This window comes from Equus quagga, chromosome 11, assembly GCF_021613505.1.
Source record: "Equus quagga isolate Etosha38 chromosome 11, UCLA_HA_Equagga_1.0, whole genome shotgun sequence".
NCBI classification, from domain to species: domain Eukaryota; kingdom Metazoa; phylum Chordata; class Mammalia; order Perissodactyla; family Equidae; genus Equus; species Equus quagga.
The window spans coordinates 43,630,624-43,649,834 of NC_060277.1; the positions used below are offsets into that span (position 1 = coordinate 43,630,624).

The 19,211-nt window shown below is 41.1% G+C and overlaps 1 protein-coding gene across 2 annotated transcripts; it reads left to right on the top strand.

Annotated features, from left to right (window-relative positions):
- The first annotated feature begins 1,816 nt into the window (after positions 1 to 1,816).
- Positions 1,817 to 17,532, top strand: GJB7 (gap junction protein beta 7). 2 transcript variants are annotated; one of them, XM_046676782.1, is made up of 2 exons: positions 1,817 to 1,906; positions 13,806 to 17,532. In XM_046676782.1, exon 2 carries the CDS (start codon positions 13,807 to 13,809, stop codon positions 14,635 to 14,637), a length of 831 nt encoding a protein of 276 aa, XP_046532738.1. In that variant the 5' UTR covers positions 1,817 to 1,906; position 13,806; the 3' UTR covers positions 14,638 to 17,532. The 2 variants fall into 2 exon arrangements, with proteins under 2 accessions (XP_046532738.1, XP_046532739.1); XM_046676783.1 differs by lacking the exon at positions 1,817 to 1,906 and adding an exon at positions 13,611 to 13,656.
- The last annotated feature ends 1,679 nt before the right edge of the window (positions 17,533 to 19,211 follow it).

Consider the following 19,211-nt stretch of genomic DNA (forward strand, 5'->3'; position numbering starts at 1 on the left):
ACCACGCTGAGGCGGCGTCCCACATGCCACAACTAGAAGGACCCACAACGAAGAATATACAGCTATGTACTGGGGGGCTTTGGGGAGAAAAAGGAAAAAAATAAAAAAATAAAAATAAAAAAAGATGATGTTATTTCTAATCCAATATGCCGCTCTTTTTGTGGTCTTTATTATGTTTGCTTCTTCCAAATAAAAAATGGAGGTGGAAGAATTAAATCTCTTTCTGGGCATAACTGAGAAGGTGTAGGGCTCAGCAGAGGCACTGTGTCCAGAACACTCTCATGTTCCTGCCTCTCGCTCCATAAAAACCAACCCATATCCTGCCTCTTCTTCAGAGCCTCCCCGGTCACCCCTGCCCCTGGCAGTTTCTCCCTGCCCTAGATTCTGTGCAAGGTACTGAAGATCCTTGAGGATGGGACCTTTGTCTAGAAAATTACACCTCTGCCATACTGGGTCATCGAATGCTACCTTTGTTTGGGTTAGTGCTGACATTATCAGAAGGCTGGGACCCTCTGAATCATTGGCGCCCAGGGATTCAGTAAGGCCACCCTGAAGGATGCACCAGGTTGCCCAGACGACAAACTACCTCACTCCCACCATTACTGGCTGAAGGTGTCTCAACATGAACGGGAAGTGTGTTAAGACCACGGATAAAGTGTGGTAAGTTCTAATTATGAACAAAGGAATGGAAACTGAAAGGGCTGACTGATTCCAGAGACAAGGCTTTGGGACCTTATTGTGATCATAACCCTTTGGGACCTGAATCAACATTCTGGGATCCTGGGATCTCTGTAAAAACATAACTAAACAATACAAGACTTGCTTTATTGGGCATGGAGAAGGTTTATCCATTAGTTATCCAGTAATATAATTAGTAATGTAAATATGATTTTTCAGTAAACTGCGCTCTTCTTTGAATTTTGGATTGAATATATGAATATTCAGAATAATTTTAAAAGTCGTGAACACTAAGAGGGGTAAGTGAGACCCTGCGCTGAAATTCCCCTGGTCTGCAGGTGTGGCTGTCACAGTGGGAAGGACAGAGCCCTGAACCTTGGGTTTCGTTCCCAGCTCCCTGAACTTTCTGTACCAGCTCTGGGAGTTGAGGCACGCTGCTCTCTGTGGTTGTTTTCTCACCTCTAAAATGAAGGCATTAAATTTCATGATATCTAATATTATTTTCAGCTGTAAAATACTGTTTCTAAGCTATGCTTATTCCAAGAGAGAAATGATTTCATTTTCATTTCTCCATATCTTCAATTTTAGCCAAACTCATGCCTAGAAATGGTTTCATAAAAAGATAAAATACTTTATCTCTTTCTCTCTCTCATGTGTTTGTCATATAAATAAAAAGCAGCTGTCATCAACGCTTCCTGGGTTTGGGAAAGCAATTTTTACTATGCCTTTTTACTTTCTGGATTTCTAAGAATAGGACATATGAAGTGAAGTTAAAATAAGCTCATTAAAGGTAGATTGACTTAAATTGCTTTTTGCCTATTGTTTTTTTGTAGATAGATTTTAATAACCTCAGAAAATCATTTAAAGAGATGAAACACTCTCTCATTGTTCCAGTTTCTTTGTGTAGATGATGACAAGGTTTTATAAAAAAAGATGTTCAATAAACTGTGTGTATGCGGCTTTGAATTCATTTCTCCAGTTTCAGTTCTCTTTTAATGTATATTGCAGACAGCAGAGACACAAGAATTCTCATCTAAGTTATGAGCCAAAACAAACGATCAGGTTACACCTGTTTGGCTTACACTACCTTGGAAACCACTAGACTCCATTTTCCTGAGCTTAAAGCAGTAGTCCCCTCCCAGGGAGATAATATAATCAACTCAGGTTTTTTTCAATCTAATGAGCAACCGACTGGATTTCTTCTTAATCTCCACATCTGTGTCAAGAGGTAAGCTGGCTTATTTCTGTTTTGATAGGATTTGTTTATTCAATGGGAAAATGACATCTTTTATGATTGGGTAGTTATTACCTCTTTCTAAAAAGTTTCGGTGAGGGAAGGAATCCTGATTATTACAAGTCTAGACATACTGCTGTTGGGCTCAGTGCCGCATCACAGACGCCCTTTCTGGATAAGCCTCCTCTGAGGAAAGTGGCCCATTAGGAATGTGTGATTGACTTGAGGGCTTCTGGAGGCGGGGGCCAAGTCAGCCAGTCACACCTGGTCTGAGCGCAGTACAGGCCGATGAGAATGAGTGGGACAGTGAGGGCACAGAGGAACAGCCCAGGACCTTCCAGTGACCCTTTCTGTGTGGCTTGAGGACAACCTTTGCCCTATTCCTAAGAAAGGATCCTCTAAAACTGAGAATGCCTTTATTCACACAGGAAATTGAAATACTAGGCAAGTGGTATCTATGCATGTGTGTCGCTTGTGTGGGTACTGTTCTGCTCAGCATTGCTCATGGGCTCTCAGTGTGGACAATTAATTTTTTAATATGCTGTTATTTATATGTATAAAACATAAAATGAAATGTAAAATAATTTTACATCTACAAGCTAATCCTTAGACTTTAGCTCTTATGCAGCTATATTTACCAAAAAACAAGTCAAACATCATAAAACCAAGGGGCTGGCCCAGTGGCACAGTGGTTAAGTTCGCACGTTCTGCTTCAGTGGCCTGGGGTTCACCTGTTTGGATCTCGGGTGCAGACATGGCACCGCTTGGCACGCCATGCTGTGATAGGCGTCCCATGTATAAAGTAGGGGAAGATGGGCACGGATGTTAGCTCAGGGCCAGCCTTCCTCAGCAAAAAGAAGAGGATTGGCGGTGGATGTTAGCTCAGGGCTAATCTTCCTCAAAAAAAAAAAAAAAACCACAAAACTAATAAAATTAAAATTAGTTAAATCTTAGTGGACAGAAGAGGTTGTTTTGCTGCAATTAAATCACTACTCATTGAGAGAATAAGATACTGGCTTCAGAAGCCCAGATTCTTAGAAGGTGGACCTACCTGCCTGTCCCACTATGAGCCAGATAATAGCTTGTTCTTCCATTCAAACTACTAGCAGCCTTCTTTCACGCTGTGCTCTCAACATGGCTTTGTTTGGCTTTCTGTTGAGCACAACCCATCATGTGTTGTTTCTCGTAGACCTAGATAATTAAAGTTCAACTCTGTCCCAATATGATTTCAAATACGACATAAATATCAGAGGTCAGCAAACGTTATCTTCAAAGGGCCAGATAGTAAATACTTTAGGCTTTGAGGGTCATACTCTCTCTGTTGCAACTACTCAGCTCTGTGGCTTTAGCAGGAAAGCAGCCATAGACAACAAGAAACCAACTGGCATGGTTATGTCCCCCCAAACTTCATTTAAGAAACAGGTGGGGGGGCTGGATTTGGCCTGAAGGCTGTGTAGTTTGCCAAACGCTGGTAAATATGAGCTGAAATCCTGTGGCAGTCTTTGGTTATGAGCTAGTCATCCGGCGTTGTTTGTTTAAGATCCTAAAAACAAAACACACACACACATAAACTTCTCATAGATGCTTGAGAGCATAACAGACTCTGAGAGGCCACAGATCCTTGGTTGAGAAACACTCTGCTTTAGGGATTTTCCTAATAGGAAATAGGATAGGCCATCTCTAAAAATGCAAATGCCCTGGGGTTAAAGAACTGCTAGTGTCACAGACACAACGCGCCTCAGAGGTGGAAAGAGGACCACAGAGGAAATCCTTTTCTTCAGGGGTTAAATGATTTGTGAGCAAGGTAGGGCAGAGTTATTAATGAGCCAGAAAAGCCGGCTCTCCGGGGGGAGTGGGAGACCAGTCATGCAGGACCTGAGTTCTGCTGCAGGATTTTCTACTGGTTATTGGGAGTCTTGTACCAGCGACCTCCCTTTCTGAGTTTCTGTCTCTTCGTCGCTGCATTGGGGGTCATACCACACACCTTGCTTACTACAGAGGACAGAGGTGAGGCTTAGATGAGATGCTGTGAAACGCCTCGGAAACAGTCGAGCACCATCCAAGGAGAGGTATGGAGACTGGGTATGGAGACTGATGGCTTTTTCACGCCTTGTCACTGGTGCTCTGCAAGGCAATTGGAAATCCAGTGCTTTTCAAACACAAGTTTCGAAACAGCACTTTCGGTAATTACAGAGCAGGTCTCTGGCTCCTGGCAGTGCCAGGGCTCCTTGGACACAGTGTTTGTGCACATTCACAGCACAGAGAGGCACTCGCCAATGCCTGGACCCCATGAGAAGGGAAGCCTCCTGTGTGGTGAGAAGTTGCTGGCGTGGGAATGGCTCATCATGCAATAAGATAAGGAAGGGCAGGCGGGTGCTCAGTCCCGAAGGCTCAGAAGCTCAGGTGTGGAGTTGAGCCCGAGTTGAGTCAGCTCTAAAGGACTCATCCACGTTGATCAAGCCCGGCAGAGCCTGATTCATAAAGCCCATCTCCCGGGACTGGAACTCTTGTATCTGATCTCAGGAGAACTGCCTCGCACAGCTAAAGGAATCTCGGCAAGAAAATTATTACTCAGAAGGCTGCTTAGTAAGTTGGAGCAATGAAAATCAAGTGATTGTAACAGACGGTTAATCCAGGGTGTAGGAAAGCCAGATGTATTAACGATCCTCCCCTACTATATGGTTACTGCGACTCATTTTCTGAACCTAAAGACTTGCACACATCCTCACTAGCTCTGACAACAGCTTAGCATGTTTGCAATAGATTTGTCCCAGAAAAGCCAGGCTCCTTGGTTGCAGAGGAGTGACAGAATATTTCACTCTGCACGCTGCTGTGTTTTCCCTCTGTCTAGAACTCCGCAGGCACTGAGAAGGCCCGTGTCGTTTCTGAGCACCCATCTTTCATGCAGAGCTCTACTCTTCTGTTGACCTTTGCTGCCATGTCATTATGTCCGTCACAGGACCACACGCTTGATTAGCTTCTACTTGTTTCTTCACTTACTATCCCACTTTACTCAGGTACCCTCTGGTTGCTAGGATTGAAAAATAAGTTTCCAGTTCTCACCTTGATGTTCAAGGTCTTGCATAATCTTACTCCCTTATAGCTACCAACATTCTAGTATTTTCTGGGTTATCCTGGGAATACAGGACAGATGATCTCTTTGGGATGGGTTTCTTCTAAAAATGGCTAATCCTTCCCCATGATGGTTTTTACTCATTTCACACTCAAATGAGGTGTTTGTCTCCAAATTCTGAGTTACTCAATTTAGCCTGACTGTACTCTCCCTCCAGGCTGTCATATTTTTATGGAGGCCTGTGATTATATTCTTGATTTCTTTTGATCAGTTAGTATAACCTTAAACTAGCTGGTGGGAGATTTTCACCTGAGTTTTGAGGGTCCTTCAAATTTTACTGGTTTGACGATAATGATGATATTTAAATTGATATTTATTATGCACCAGGAGCTATCCTAAGACCTTCAAATGAACTTCCTCATTTATATCTATTTACTCCTAGCTTTACCAAGGCAAGTTCATTCTAGGAGAGTCGAGTTTGACATGTGCAGATCTATTTCCTCTATGTACCATTTGGTTGTGACTCCTGGATATGCAGCACACAGGGAATAGTTATTTTAAATCTTACATTTACACAATTCTCCTCCAAAGTCCCCACTTTGAGGATTAGATAGGTTTCTGCTGGGAAGAGGAGGATTAAAACAATTAGCCAGTCATCACTACTCGAGGATCCTAACTTCTCAGCCCCATTGTGTGTGAGAGCACACGTGCACCCACATGGTCTGTCTCCATTTCCCAGAAACATTCCATATGAGTTTTTACATAAAATTATGAAATAGCTGAATCAACATTGATGCCAGTAATGAACACTACCCTTGCTATAAGTTCAACATTTGAATTGAGTAAATAGGAACTAATGGATATTTCCTATCAATATGAACATTAGATATGACAGCAAAATGATATAGAAATTATTTTAACTTCTCACCTTTTGGCTGAATTCTCTTAGTGTGGTCATCGGGAAGAGTTAAGGCCCCTGAAGACTGTGTGGGTGATTTACTGTGTGGCAAAGAGCAAAGACATCTGAGACTGACTATTTCACCTGAGAGTCAACTATGCTGTCTCTTTAGCTAAATGTAGTTAATAAATATTTACTAAACAGCTATGTTATGCTAAGCACTTTGGAGGATATGAAACAAGTGAAAAACATGGTCTTTGACTCTGAGCAACAAATAAGGTTCTTTGGGGAGAAACAACCTGTATGAGACTAGTTAAGATGTTATATCGTAAGTGGTAACATATGTGCTACGGCTTAGGGGTTATAGAATCTGAAGAGAGAAAAATCAGAACTTGGAAGGCTATGAGGAGGAGGTAGGGAAGAGAGAAGGGCGGAGCTGAGTGAGCAAGAGGCTGGAGATGCAAATGATGTGTGGGCTTGAATGGGGAGACATGCGGGGTGGGTGGGGAGGGTGAACCATCTGACCAAAGTGGGCATTGGTGAATGGTGGTAGACACAAGAGTGTAAGATCATGCAGGACCTTAAACGTAAGGTGAGAATTGGGAACTTATTCCAAAAGTATTCTGAATGCTCTAGTGCATTCTCAAGCAGAGGACTCACAGGACGAAAACAGTGTTTTAATCTGGCAGTCGAGCACAGAATGGGTTTTAGGAGGGATTCTGGAGACATCTCCCACTTGCTTTCCCTGCAGAGACGAGGCAGGGTGGTTTGGATCTCAGCTCCAGCCAGGAGTTAGAAGAAGTGGAGACCTCAGAACAGAGATGCTGAGTTCAATGAAAAATGGAGTTACATTTAATTCTGGCGGGATAGAGAGAGCAGGTACAAGGGGAAGAATGGTTGAGATTTCCAAGTGTTTCTGGGGGAAGATTCTAAGATCGAGAGAGGCAGCATTCCCATTTGTTACTGAATTTTACACTGTTATTTAGGTACTGGCAATAGTGGACAATTAAGATACTTGCTTAGGTTGCCAGATAAAATATAGATTGCCCAGTTAAATCTGAATTTCAGATAAACAATGAATATGTTTTTAGTATAAATAACCCCAAATATTCAATGGCACAATTATACAATAAAATTACACATTGTTTATCTGACATTCAAATTTAATTGGGTGTTCTCTATTTTTATTCACTCAATCTGGCAACCCTAGTCCCTTCTCTTATAGAACACACAGTCTACACAAATATTAATCATATAAGTAAGTATATGACTATAAGTTATAAGTGGTATGAAGGAAAAGAGGCCAATATTATGAACAAGAATACCAAGGAAGACCTAATTTTGATTGCTGGGTCAGAGAAAGCCTCTCTGGTTCAAGTGCAGAAGACAAGAGCATCCCAGGTAGGAGGAAGAAAATGGATGTGGGGCCTAAAGCAGGAGGTGAAAGAAGAGGAGAGTGCCTGGAACTCAGGGTACCTCAGAGACGTGCAAGATGAGGCTGGAGGAACAGGCCAGGGCACCACTGAGCAAGGCTTTGTCATCCAGGAAAGTATTTAGCCTTTTTTTCTACCCTAAATGCAATAGGAAGCCACATTAGGGTTTTGAGCAGAGAAATAAGGCGACACAATCTTCATTTTAAACATTAATCTGGTTATGGAATGGAGAATGGCCAAGAATGAGAAAAGGGGGGACAGAGAAGAAGCTATTAGGTGTACCAGGCAGATGGGAGTGGCTTGGGTTAGGATGGAGGCAGTGCAGATGAAAAGAGTGAAAAGTTTTGGGATATCTTTCAAAGGTAGAAACTCTGGACCTGAAGATAGATTGAATGTGGAGCTCGGGCCAGAGAGAAGGTGAACAGCTCCCAAGTTTCTGGCTGCAACACTTAGGTAGATAGTGGTGCAATTTAGAGATGGAGAACCCGGGAGGAACAGGGCTTTTGAGGGGAGGAGGAGAGTGGAGCCAGGAAGAGCAAGAGTTCACTTTTGGACATGTTAATTTTAAGAGATGACATCCTAGTGGAGATGACAAGGAGGCAGCTAGAGCTCAGAGATGAGCGGTCTGGACTGGAGATACATAATTTGGGGAGTCACTGTCCCCCTTACCTGAACCAGAGAGGCTTTCCCTGACCCCACCAAACTAAATAGGTCTTATGTAGAGGCAAGAAAGATGGAAAAGGATTGACCGCACGATATTCCTCCATGGTCTAACCTTTCAGACGCATTGAGAGGCTCAATTTATAAACACTAATTCTATAAAAAGACTTCTGCAGTTGTTACAAAAATGTACACAGGTGAAACAGTGATAACTCTCTGATTTCTTACTGTTTCTTTTTTATTAGGTTTATTTTTTCAGATTTAATTTTGTACATTCTTATTGTAAAAATACGGGCAATACAAAAAATCATGAAAAAATAAAATATAAGAACTTTTTTCATTGATAAAATTATTAATATTTTGTTATTCTTTCTTTGTCCTTATTTCTGCTCCCTATGTAAACAATTCTCCTTAAATGTTCAGGTTATTTGGACCCCTATTGTTCCCTTATGTTCTAAATAGGCTTCCTTCCACCTACTTTTTTGGGGAAGTTTTTCATTGTGGTAAAATATACATACACAAAATTTGCCACTTTAATCATTTTTAAGTGTACCATTCAGTGGCATTAATGATCAGTTTTGTGCAACCATGACCACTATCTACTTCCAGAACTTTTTCAACCCCAAATAGAAACTCTGCAACCATTAAGCAATAACTCCCAATTCTCCCTCCCTCCCAGTTCCTAGTAACATGTAATCTACTTTCTGTCTCCATGAATTTGCCTGTTGCAGGTACGTCATATAAGTGGAATCACACAGTATTTGTCCTTTTGCGTCTGACTTATTTCACTTATCATAATGTCTTCAAGGTTCATCCTTGCTGTAGCATATATCAGAACTTCATTCCTTTTAATGACTGTCTAATATTCCATTGTAGGTATATATCACATTCTGTTTATCCAATCATCTGTTGATGTAAATTTGGTTGTTTCCCCCTATTGGCTATAGAGAATAGGTACAATGAACATTGACATAACAAGGATCTCTTTGAGTACCTGTTTTCAATTTTGGGGGGTGTATACCTAGAGGTGGCAATTCTTTTTTTTTTTTTTTTTTTTTTGAGGAAGATTAGCCCTGAGCTAACTACTGCCAATCCTCCCCTTTTTGTTGAGGAAGACTGGCCCTGAGCTAACATCCGTGCCCATCTTCCTCTACTTTATATGTGGGACGCCTACCACAGCATGGCTTGCCAAGCAGTGCCATGTCTGCATCCGGGATCTGAACTGGCGAACCGCGAGCTGCCGAGAAGCGGAACGTGCAAGCTTAACCGCTGCGCCACCGGGCCGGCCCGAGGTGGTAATTCTATGTTTAGCATTCTGAGGAACTGTCAAACTGTCTTCCACAGTGGCTGCACCATTTTACATTCCCACCAGCTTTGTACCAGGGCTCCAATTTCACCACATCCTTGCCAACACTTGTTATTTTACTTTTTAAAAATTATCCTCCTCCTAGTAAGTATGAAGTGGTGTCTCATGGTGGTTTTGACTTGTATTTCCCTAATGACTAATGTTGCTGAGCAACTTCTCATGTGTGGATTTGCCATCATCTTCTTTGCAAAATGTCTTTTCAAGTCTTTTGCCCATTTTTTAATTGTCTTTTGTTGTTGGGTTTCAGGAATTCTTTATATATTCTGGTTATTAAACCCTTCCCAGACATATGACTTACAAATATTTTTTCTCATTTTTTAGGTTGTCTTTTCACTTTCCCAATAACATCCTTTGATGAACAAGAGGTTTTAATTTTGGTGAACTCCAATTTCTCTATTTTTTTCTTTTGTTGCTTATGCTTTTGGTGTCACATCTAAGAATCTGTGACCAAATCCAAGGGCATGAAGATTCACCCTTATGTGTCCTCCTAGGAGTTTTACGGGTTTAGATCTCATGTTTAGGTCATTGATCCATTATGAGTTAATTTTTAAATGGTATGAATCAGGGATCCAACTTCATTCTTCTGCATGTGGAAATCTGGCTGTCCCAGCACCTTCTTCTCAGCTCCACTTTTAACTTAGGTCAAATATTTGGGAGAAATTTGTGACTTTCCAAAATTATTCCTGACATCGGAAATATTGAAAATTTTACTTTCTGAAAGTATTTGATTAACTGAATTTTCCAAACTAAATTCCTAGGTAGTTAACTATTACTTCTTAAGAGGAAGTCATAGGAGAAGTAGAAACTCTTTAAAAATTGGGAGTAATTCTTGGTGACTTAAGAAAAGGGATAAATTAAAGACCCTTATTAAAAATAAGGAGACAATCCAAATTATTATTGAGAGAAAAATGTTGAGCTAATGACTTTCATATGGAGACTCCTATTATCCACCCTCACAGGAACAGAGCTAGAGAAAAAAATATATTTAACTTGCAATTGGAAAGCCTTCACTTTGACACCAAGAAGAGGTTTTTAATGGCAAAATAGGAAAAAAATAATGATAATGCTTATTGAGCACCTACTATGTGTCAGCCTCTCATTTGAGCCCCATGAGGTAGGTTTTATTGTCATCAAAGATGAACTTGAACTTGAACACAAGATGTCTGACACTGTGCCCAGGTTATCCACTATGCTAAACCACCTCTGTTGAGAGTGAACTAACACTTGAACACCCTTCCCTCCTGAGAAAAGCCACTGCCTTCCCATCAGCAGAGAATTTCAAAATAGGATGGAGATTTATTAGTCAAATGAAATTCATAATTGTGACACATTTGGTGGCAACAGTCTTCTAATTCTATCCAGACACCAGTTGCTTTCTTATTACTTTTCTTTTAGCAAAACAGTCTGGATCCACTTTTACTTTCCTCCCTTCTCTAAATTGCCCAACAGGGTACTTTCAAATGTTTTGTAACATTACATAAGTATCCTCAAGTAATATGGACTTTTGTCTTTTGTTTTTGGGTTTCAGGAATTCTTTATATATTCTGGTTATTAAACCCTTACCAGACATATGACTTACAAATATTTTTTCTCATTTTGTAGGTTATCTTTTCACTTTCCTAATAACATTCTTTGATGAACAAGAGGTTTTAACTGTGATGAAGTCCAATTTCTCTATTTTTTCTTTTGTTGCTTATGCTTTTGGTGTCATAAGAATCTGCCCAATGACACAGGTCACAGAGAAACATAATACCTTTTTCCCCCTTTTTAATCTTTTGGGCTTTGTTTTAATAATTCACGGAGACATTAACCTTTCAGGTGGATTTGAGAATCCTTTTTATTTAATACAATTTTGTTTGTGTTCTGAAAAGCAAGGACATTGAAGTATTTATTCCCTGCTGAATAGAGCATTGTGTGCATGCATCTTTGTTTCTCTGACAACACCTCTTAGCCTTCCTACATCTCCTCGGGGCAACGGCGTGTGGGCTTGCTTCATACTGTTCCCTCTGTAAGAGAGAATGTAATGTGCTCCAACAGGTGTGCTGTTATAATGCTATCCCAATTTTCTTAACCCTCTGGTTCCCCTCACGTCATCATTTCCATGATAGATACTCTTTTGGCTGAGTCTATGGGGTAAGCAAGAAGTAATTATTTTTTTGTAATAGGAAACAGGACCTGAAATGGCAAGGTCTTCACCCAAGAAATTGCAAAATTTATGAGTGGTAGACCTGGAGCTCCAGTCCACCTCTTCTGATTATAGCAGAAAGTTAAGAGCAGTGGTTTCAACTAGAAAGATTTTTCCTCATCTTCCTAGCGTACATTTGGAAATGTCTGGAGACATTTTTGGTTGTCACAAATTGGGGTGGGAGGTGATGCTACTGGCATCCACTGGTAGAGGCCAGGGATGCTGTTCAACATCCCACAATGCACAGGACAGTTGCTGCAACAAAGCATTATCCAGCCCACAGTGTCAATGATGCCACTGCTGAGAAACTCTGTTTTAGAGTAATGGAAATTGGACTTGAACCTTGTTCTGCAGCTTACTTTGAGACCTTAGGAAAGTGGCTTAATTTTTCAGAGACTGCTTTCTCATCTGAAAGAACAAAACCACCACCACCATAAACAAACAAACAGCAAAAGCCCACTTTCCAGGGTGACTGTGAGAGATCAACTCAAAAGCACTGAACAGAGGGTGCTGAGCATATGATCAGCCCAACAAACAAAAATCAGCGCCCAGGCCATGCAGTTCGATTATAAGATGGAAGCAGAGTGCCAGAAAGACAATGTCACTGAAATGAAAATCGAAGGCCCCCAGTTTCTTATCAGCTTTTATAGAGAAAAGAGCAAAAGAGATGGAGAGAGGTGCCAGAGAATCAAGCGACATTGAGGATGTACTAGAAGGGAAGGGGCAGAGATGATGAAACTGGAAACAGAAAGCATTTGGAGGGCTGTATAGGTGAGGGAAATTTCAGCAGTGACTTGGAATGAACTTGAGAGACATTTAGGGGGAATCAGAAGAATCTGGTGAGCAATTAAAAATAAGTAATGAGAGAGGAGTTCAGGATGAATAAGGGATTTCCAGCTTGGGTAGTTGGGTGTTGGTGATGCCATTCAACAAGACAAGGAAATCATAGGGCAGGGCAGATAGTAAACTCAAGCGTAGACATATCAAGTTGGAGATGCCTGTGGGTTATTTAGATGATAATCAGGAGGCTGTGAAATATGGAAGTCCGGGGAAGAGCCAAAGATTTGACAGTCAAGAACTTGAAAGCAGTACTTGACTCCACGGGAATGAATGAGATTTTCCAGGGAAAGCATATAGAGTGAGAAAAGAGCAGAGGACAGAGCTTTTAAAATCTGGACAAAGAAAACTAAGATGGCACAATCAAGAGCATCAGAACAACGGAAAGAGGAGGTAGAGTAGTATGGATACCGAGGCTGAAAGGATTTTAAGACTGCAAGTGCAGGCAACAATATTAAACGTCACAGAAAAATTAAATGCGATCTGAAGTGTGCAGACTTGGTAGTTGAGTGGTCATGCTAACTTTAGCACAAAAACTTAAGTGTAATGGTGAGCAGAAAAAACCAAACTCAGAAAGTTGAAAAGTAAATAACAGTTGAGGAAGTAGAAATAAGGGATCAAGGAAGACGGACTGTCAGAAAGATAAGCTATGAAGATTTACCCCACTAACAGTGGACACTTAAGTACATTTACATGCTAAGAGGAAGGGGACAGTGGAGGTTGAAGATACAGAATACAGAACAGGGCAAATGGATGGATCAAGAACAGGATGTAGAGCTGGAATGATCACTTTGAGGCAAGAGGAGACTGCTCTCTCCCTCCAAACCGGGTAAGAAGGTAACTTAGGCCTGGATGAGGGATGGGCATCTGGAGGGATGAGGGAGCACGAGTTTGAGGAAGTTCATGTTGGAGAGTCTCCCTTTTCACTATCAAATTGTAGGCAGGCTCAGCTGCTGGTATGGGATATGGGACATAAGAGGAGGCAGGGGCAAGGAATAACCTTTAAGGATCGAGGAGGGGCATTGACAAACTAGAGAAAATGAGAAGAGACTACAACTTTAAGAAGCTGGCATGTGAGGGATATCTCAATGTACCAAGTTCACCTTGGGATTCACATTTAATTCTTTCTAGATCAGCAACAGAATCAATTCATCCTGAGAGGGAAGAAATAACTAGAAGGATTTGTTTGAAAATGGGGTAGTGTGCGTGGGATGATCAACTAAGTTCCACATTAAACTTGGCAAGGGATCAATCACATTTGCGAACCAACTGTGTGATCTCCCTGTATGAAAGTGAGTATATCCTACGGGATTCTTAGCTCACAACATCCATAGTTGTAATAATGCAGAAATTCGAGTTTATCTTCCATAACCCCATGATCAAGTAAGACAGCCAATGGAATAAAAATAATGAATCATGATGAAATTGTTTTCTTTTGCAGAATGTTGCCTTCTTTTGAGCCTGTCATGAGCTGGATGTTCCTCAGAGACCTCCTAAGTGGAGTAAATAAATACTCAACCGGGATTGGGCGGATTTGGCTGGCTGTTGTGTTCATCTTCCGGTTGCTGGTCTACATGGTGGCAGCAGAGCATGTGTGGAAAGATGAGCAGAAAGAGTTTGAGTGCAACATTAGACAGCCTGGCTGTGAAAATGTGTGTTTTGACTACTACTTCCCCGTCTCCCAGGTCAGACTTTGGGCCTTACAACTGATCATGGTCTCCACTCCTTCACTTTTGGTGGTTCTACATGTAGCCTATTGTGAGGGTAGAGAGAAAAGGCACAGAAAGAAACTCTATGTCAGCCCAGGTACGATGGATGGGGGCCTGTGGTACACTTACCTTATCAGCCTCATTGTTAAAACTGGTTTTGAAATTGGCTTCCTGGTTTTATTTTACAAGCTGTACGATGGCTTTAGCGTTCCTTATCTTGTGAAGTGTGATTTGAAGCCTTGTCCCAACACGGTGGATTGCTTCATCTCCAAACCCACCGAGAAAACGATCTTCATCTTCTTCTTGGTCAGTACCTCGTGCCTGTGCGTTATATTGAATTTCATTGAACTGAGCTTTTTGGTTCTTAAGTGTCTTATTAAGTGCTGTCTCCAAAAATACCCTAAAAGCCTCAAGTCCTCAGTGTGTGAGTGCCACCACCTCAGATATATTGAATGTGGTGAGACAGGGGTCCCTCCCCTACTCCAGAATCACCATTCAGACTTGGCCATAAGCACACCCCAGCGAGGTGAAACAAAACTACTTTGTGACACACACAAGAGCTAAACAAAGAAAACCTACATCCCTCCCAAGCAAGACCTAGGCTGGGTCGGAAAGCAAAGGATGTCAGCCTTAAAGTCATCAGGGAGGAATTCTTAAATTTTTCAATATGCGCTCAGCTGTGTACACTAGACAGAGGTCTCACTGTTTGGTTGTAGGGTTCGTGTGGCACATGAGTTGTGTTTGAATACTTAATTGCAGATTAGTCTGAAGAAACGCAACTAACAGAATTCTTTTAGCTGCTTAGATACGTCAACTGGAAAACACAAAAAGTGATGCTTCTGATAAAGGTGAGGGCCCCCAAGCTGCAACTGAGGCACTGGCGGTCTCTCCACAGTGGCAGCCAAGGCTCCATCCCCTCAGCCCTACTCAGTCTTTGAGAGAAAGACACAGTGAGGGTGGGGGAGCAGCTAATCCTCTGTGGGAAGGCCTGGCCAGGGGAAAGACCACAGAGCCCAGCAGTCTGCAGGTTAGGTGTCCCCGGGTATAAGTGGACTAGAGGAGAGGGAAGAAAGCCATCATCCAGTGGTCTCCGAGTCTACAAGTATTACTGGGAGATATGCCACTTAAGCCTGAACTAGCAGACATCTGAAAAAGTCCCTCTCGAGTGATGAGGGAAGGCACGTCCCACAGAAAGCAGCACCTCGACGGGGAGCTGGAGAGGATGCAGAAAATGCCCACTTGATTATTTAGCATTTCTCTTTAACCACAGAACATTGAAATACTTCATAAATTTCCACGTTGTTGGACCTTTTTATAATCAGGAATTCACAACGTATCATACAATACATCACAGTTTGCCTACAATCTACTAGTCTCTCTCTCTCTAGGATAGATAATAAAATGTGCACTATGCTTTTACACTGATGCAAAAAGTATAAAAAGTTTTTTTATAACTTGATTTGAAGACTATAGCTCTTTTATTTTCCTATTTAAAAAAAAAGATATATTCTCTTTGGATTTAATACTCTAACATATATGCATTTCTCCAAAATAAAAATGAAATGTGATTTGACTGTCATTGATATCATTGCCTGGCTGCACTGGGTAGATTATTCAGGGAAATCAAACTTGGTTCTGACAATTTTAGAACAGGATTTGCAGCCCTGCTTGGTAAAGATAGCTCAGAAATCATTTTTCTCTGCTGGGAATTTTTTAACAAAGTCAGTGCCTAAAAATGTAATTTTAACTAAAACCAATTATGTCATGTCTTCCATGGCCTGCCCTCTGTGGCATAAAATGTCTCATTATGATTCATGCATAATGGAAGTTACTTGTGTCATTATGTAGTTGACAGACCACGTTGCCAATAGTGGTCATAATCTGTGATAAAGACTGTATCCTGGACAGCAGAGGGCAAGATGAATTTCTGGCTTTCCCCTTCCTTCAATTTGCACCACAGATCACTGCTGGACTCAGGAGCTTACATCTAGACTTTTTACATCACAGGAGAACACCTAGCTACACAATTGCAGGTGACCATGTAAGGACTTACAGGAATAATTCTCTTTTAACAGTGGTGGGTGATTAAAGAGGTTTAAGGTTTTTGAGGCCCTGATCATGGCATGGAATCTAGAAAGCAGAGTTTAGTGCAAGGAACTAGAGTGGAGAAGAGGGAAGTTTTCAGCCTGAGGACGTTTGCTACCAAAAATGTTTTTGGGGAGCTCAGCCTCTTCACCTCGGTTATGACAAGCAGCTCTGCTCAAGAGAAAAGGATCGCTTGGTTATGTACATTCTTTGCTTTTCCCCTTTGTGTAGAGAGGAGATTGAAAAGCAATGGGAGCAAGGGCTGTGAAAACCAAGTTGTTTAGATAGGAAGGTGAACGGTTTTTTCCCTCCTTTAAGCTTAATTTACAAAATAAGTTTCCTATAAGGACATCCTGGAGGCTGTCTTGGTGTCAGTGAAAACCTAAAGCATTTGTCTGAGAGAAATTGGCAGTTAAATTTTGCCATCTTTATTGTTTCTCTTATATATAAATTAATATTTATTGAGCAATGATCAACAGAAGCAAGACACTGTTCTATGCACCTTCAGAGATCTAATTCCTGCCTCCAGAGAATGTCCACATTCATTAAGGAGCATGGAGGTGAAGATGGGGCGGAGTGACTTACACCTGTCTCCTCCATTTACATGGCCACCTCCCTACCACCTTCTGGCGCTCAGGAAGCAGACAGTAACCTTAAAGATGAAGAAATCGAGAGGCCAAAAGGCAGTTTTTTCAGGGACATACATTTAGAGAAAGCAGACTTTACAATCAACCATAGGTCTTGCTTAAACCACCTGCTCACTACACCAGGCTTCTCAAATCACTAACCAGACAGCTTCCTAGTTCCATTCAAGCCATTCCTGACTTGGTTATCTGACTCCCTAGCACTTTTCCCCAGCACCTGATCCCCTAGTCCAAGGTCCCCAAGGTTACGGACCTTACCCCTGGCCATAGGGTTTCTTCTAATTGGAGCTGGAGGTAAATTTTTTTCAAGTGCTTGTACGAAAGAATGCCTAGAGCTGCAAGTGGCTACGATTCCAGTCTTCCCAAGGAAACTAAGCCAATTTCCTTCAGACAGACAGACTGCAAAAATGGCAGGAGAGACGAAAAAGGCAAAGATCTGAGGATGTCTGAATTCTTCAACCCTGCTGTCCCCAACACTGGCTCCACCCCTACCCTTTCTGCTGTTTAGTTACATGGATAAATTCCCCATTTTTGCTTAAACTGGGTTTCTGTGTCTTGCAACGGAAAGGGTCCTAATAAAACCATGTTTTTCATAAACCTTTTCCTGTATAGCAGAAAAAAGAGGTAGGATATTTCTCTTAGCCTTTCCTTCCTAGGGATTGAGCATCCTAACTTTTACGTGTGTACAAATAGAATGTTTGTGTAAATCGAAAAATCGGGAAAATGCGGAAGGATGTCAACATTGGTTACAATAAAAGATGAACTTTTTCTTTATAAATCTTCTCATTGTTTGTTACTTTTGTTCTTACAATTTTAATAAATAATTATAAAGCCCAAAGTGGACCGTCTCTTTTTCTAGCTCACATCCCAACCCATGCATATAACACTTTCCTTAATTATTGAAGCCAATTTACTCCTAGTTCACACTTTTTGTTTGTATATTTACTACTACACAGAGCACAGAAGAAAAGGTATTTCACAGCTCTGTAAAAATTGACGTGGAAAGAAAGCAGGAGTGGTGGAGCACCTGGAGGCAACATACTCAGCATTCAATTGAATTTTTATGACAAAAGCCCAAGGGAGGTGTCCTGGGAGAGACCTGCCAGCAGCTGTTTCCTTAACATTAAATTAGGTCATTTTGAGAATTTTTCACAGACCTATATTGTTTCCACCATGTCACAGAGTCTAATAAACTTCTCTCTTCTAAGAAAATGATTATCTTTTAAAATACTATAACGACTCATACATCCTGCTTGAAAGCAAAGTGAATGAGTTCTGGATGTTACCCACACAGGTCAACACTCCCATCTATTTAAGGTGAAGTATTAGACCCTTCCCCAGCTATGAAGATTTAATTTTCTATAAAAGAGAAGGAAAAATGTTCAGAGAAAAGTAATATACGTAATTTAATTTTTTATCTTAGATTTTTTTCAGACATTAACGCCTCCTGTTAGAGTAGAGATGGTTAGAATGGCTGTAGTATAGAATTGGGGTTGAATCTATTTGTTTGTGCAGAATAATAGGAAGTTGAAGAAGTGGACTCAGATTCCCATCCTTTAGGAAAAGGTTCAACTGTGTGCAGTAGATTGGGGCCAGAGCAGACAAATATTAAGCAATACAATTTCCACATTCTTGCAATAAAAATGTCATTAAATTATCAATCCCATTACTAAAAGTAGTATTATCACTAGGTTACCTAAGTGCTTTCATTTATAAAGCACTTATCTCAAAGGAGAGTAAGTGCAGTAACTTGAGATGTGACTTCCTGTGGAAGATCAGCAAACCTGATAAACCAATCTTCTTAGAGAAGATTGCTCTTAATTACATTAAATTGGTGATGACATAAAAAACTGCCGACTGTGGCTAAGGTCAAGGATCTGTCTGATTCATTTCTTCATCTTTTTATCCCTATAGCTTAGGTCCCTGATACTTAGGAGCTCAATATTTCTCGGAAAAGTCTTTACGTTTCTTCTTGCCTCTTCCATCTTTCATCTACTAATATTTATTCATGTCCACCTAAAAGAAGTCTCACTTTGCTGGGGGTGGCAATGTGCCCAGCTACAAAAAGCACATTTCCAAGTCTCCTTTGGATGTAAAGGTAGCAGTGTGACTACCTTCTTGTCAAAACAATATTTTTTAACGGGTGCTTTGGGAAAAGTTAAAAAGTGGGGTTGACCTAGCTTGCATGCCTCTTTTCGCTCTCCCTCTTTCTGCCTGAGTCATCACAGCTAGAGCTGCAGTGAACATCTTTCTACCATGAGGTGATTTTGAGGATAGAACAAGACCTTATGGACAAAGGAGCAGAAAGATAGCTCCTGGGACACTGATAGCACTATGCAACTGCCTATCAGTCCAGAACGGCCTATCTCCATGCTTTGGTTTCTGTTGTTATGTGAGACACAGTTTAAC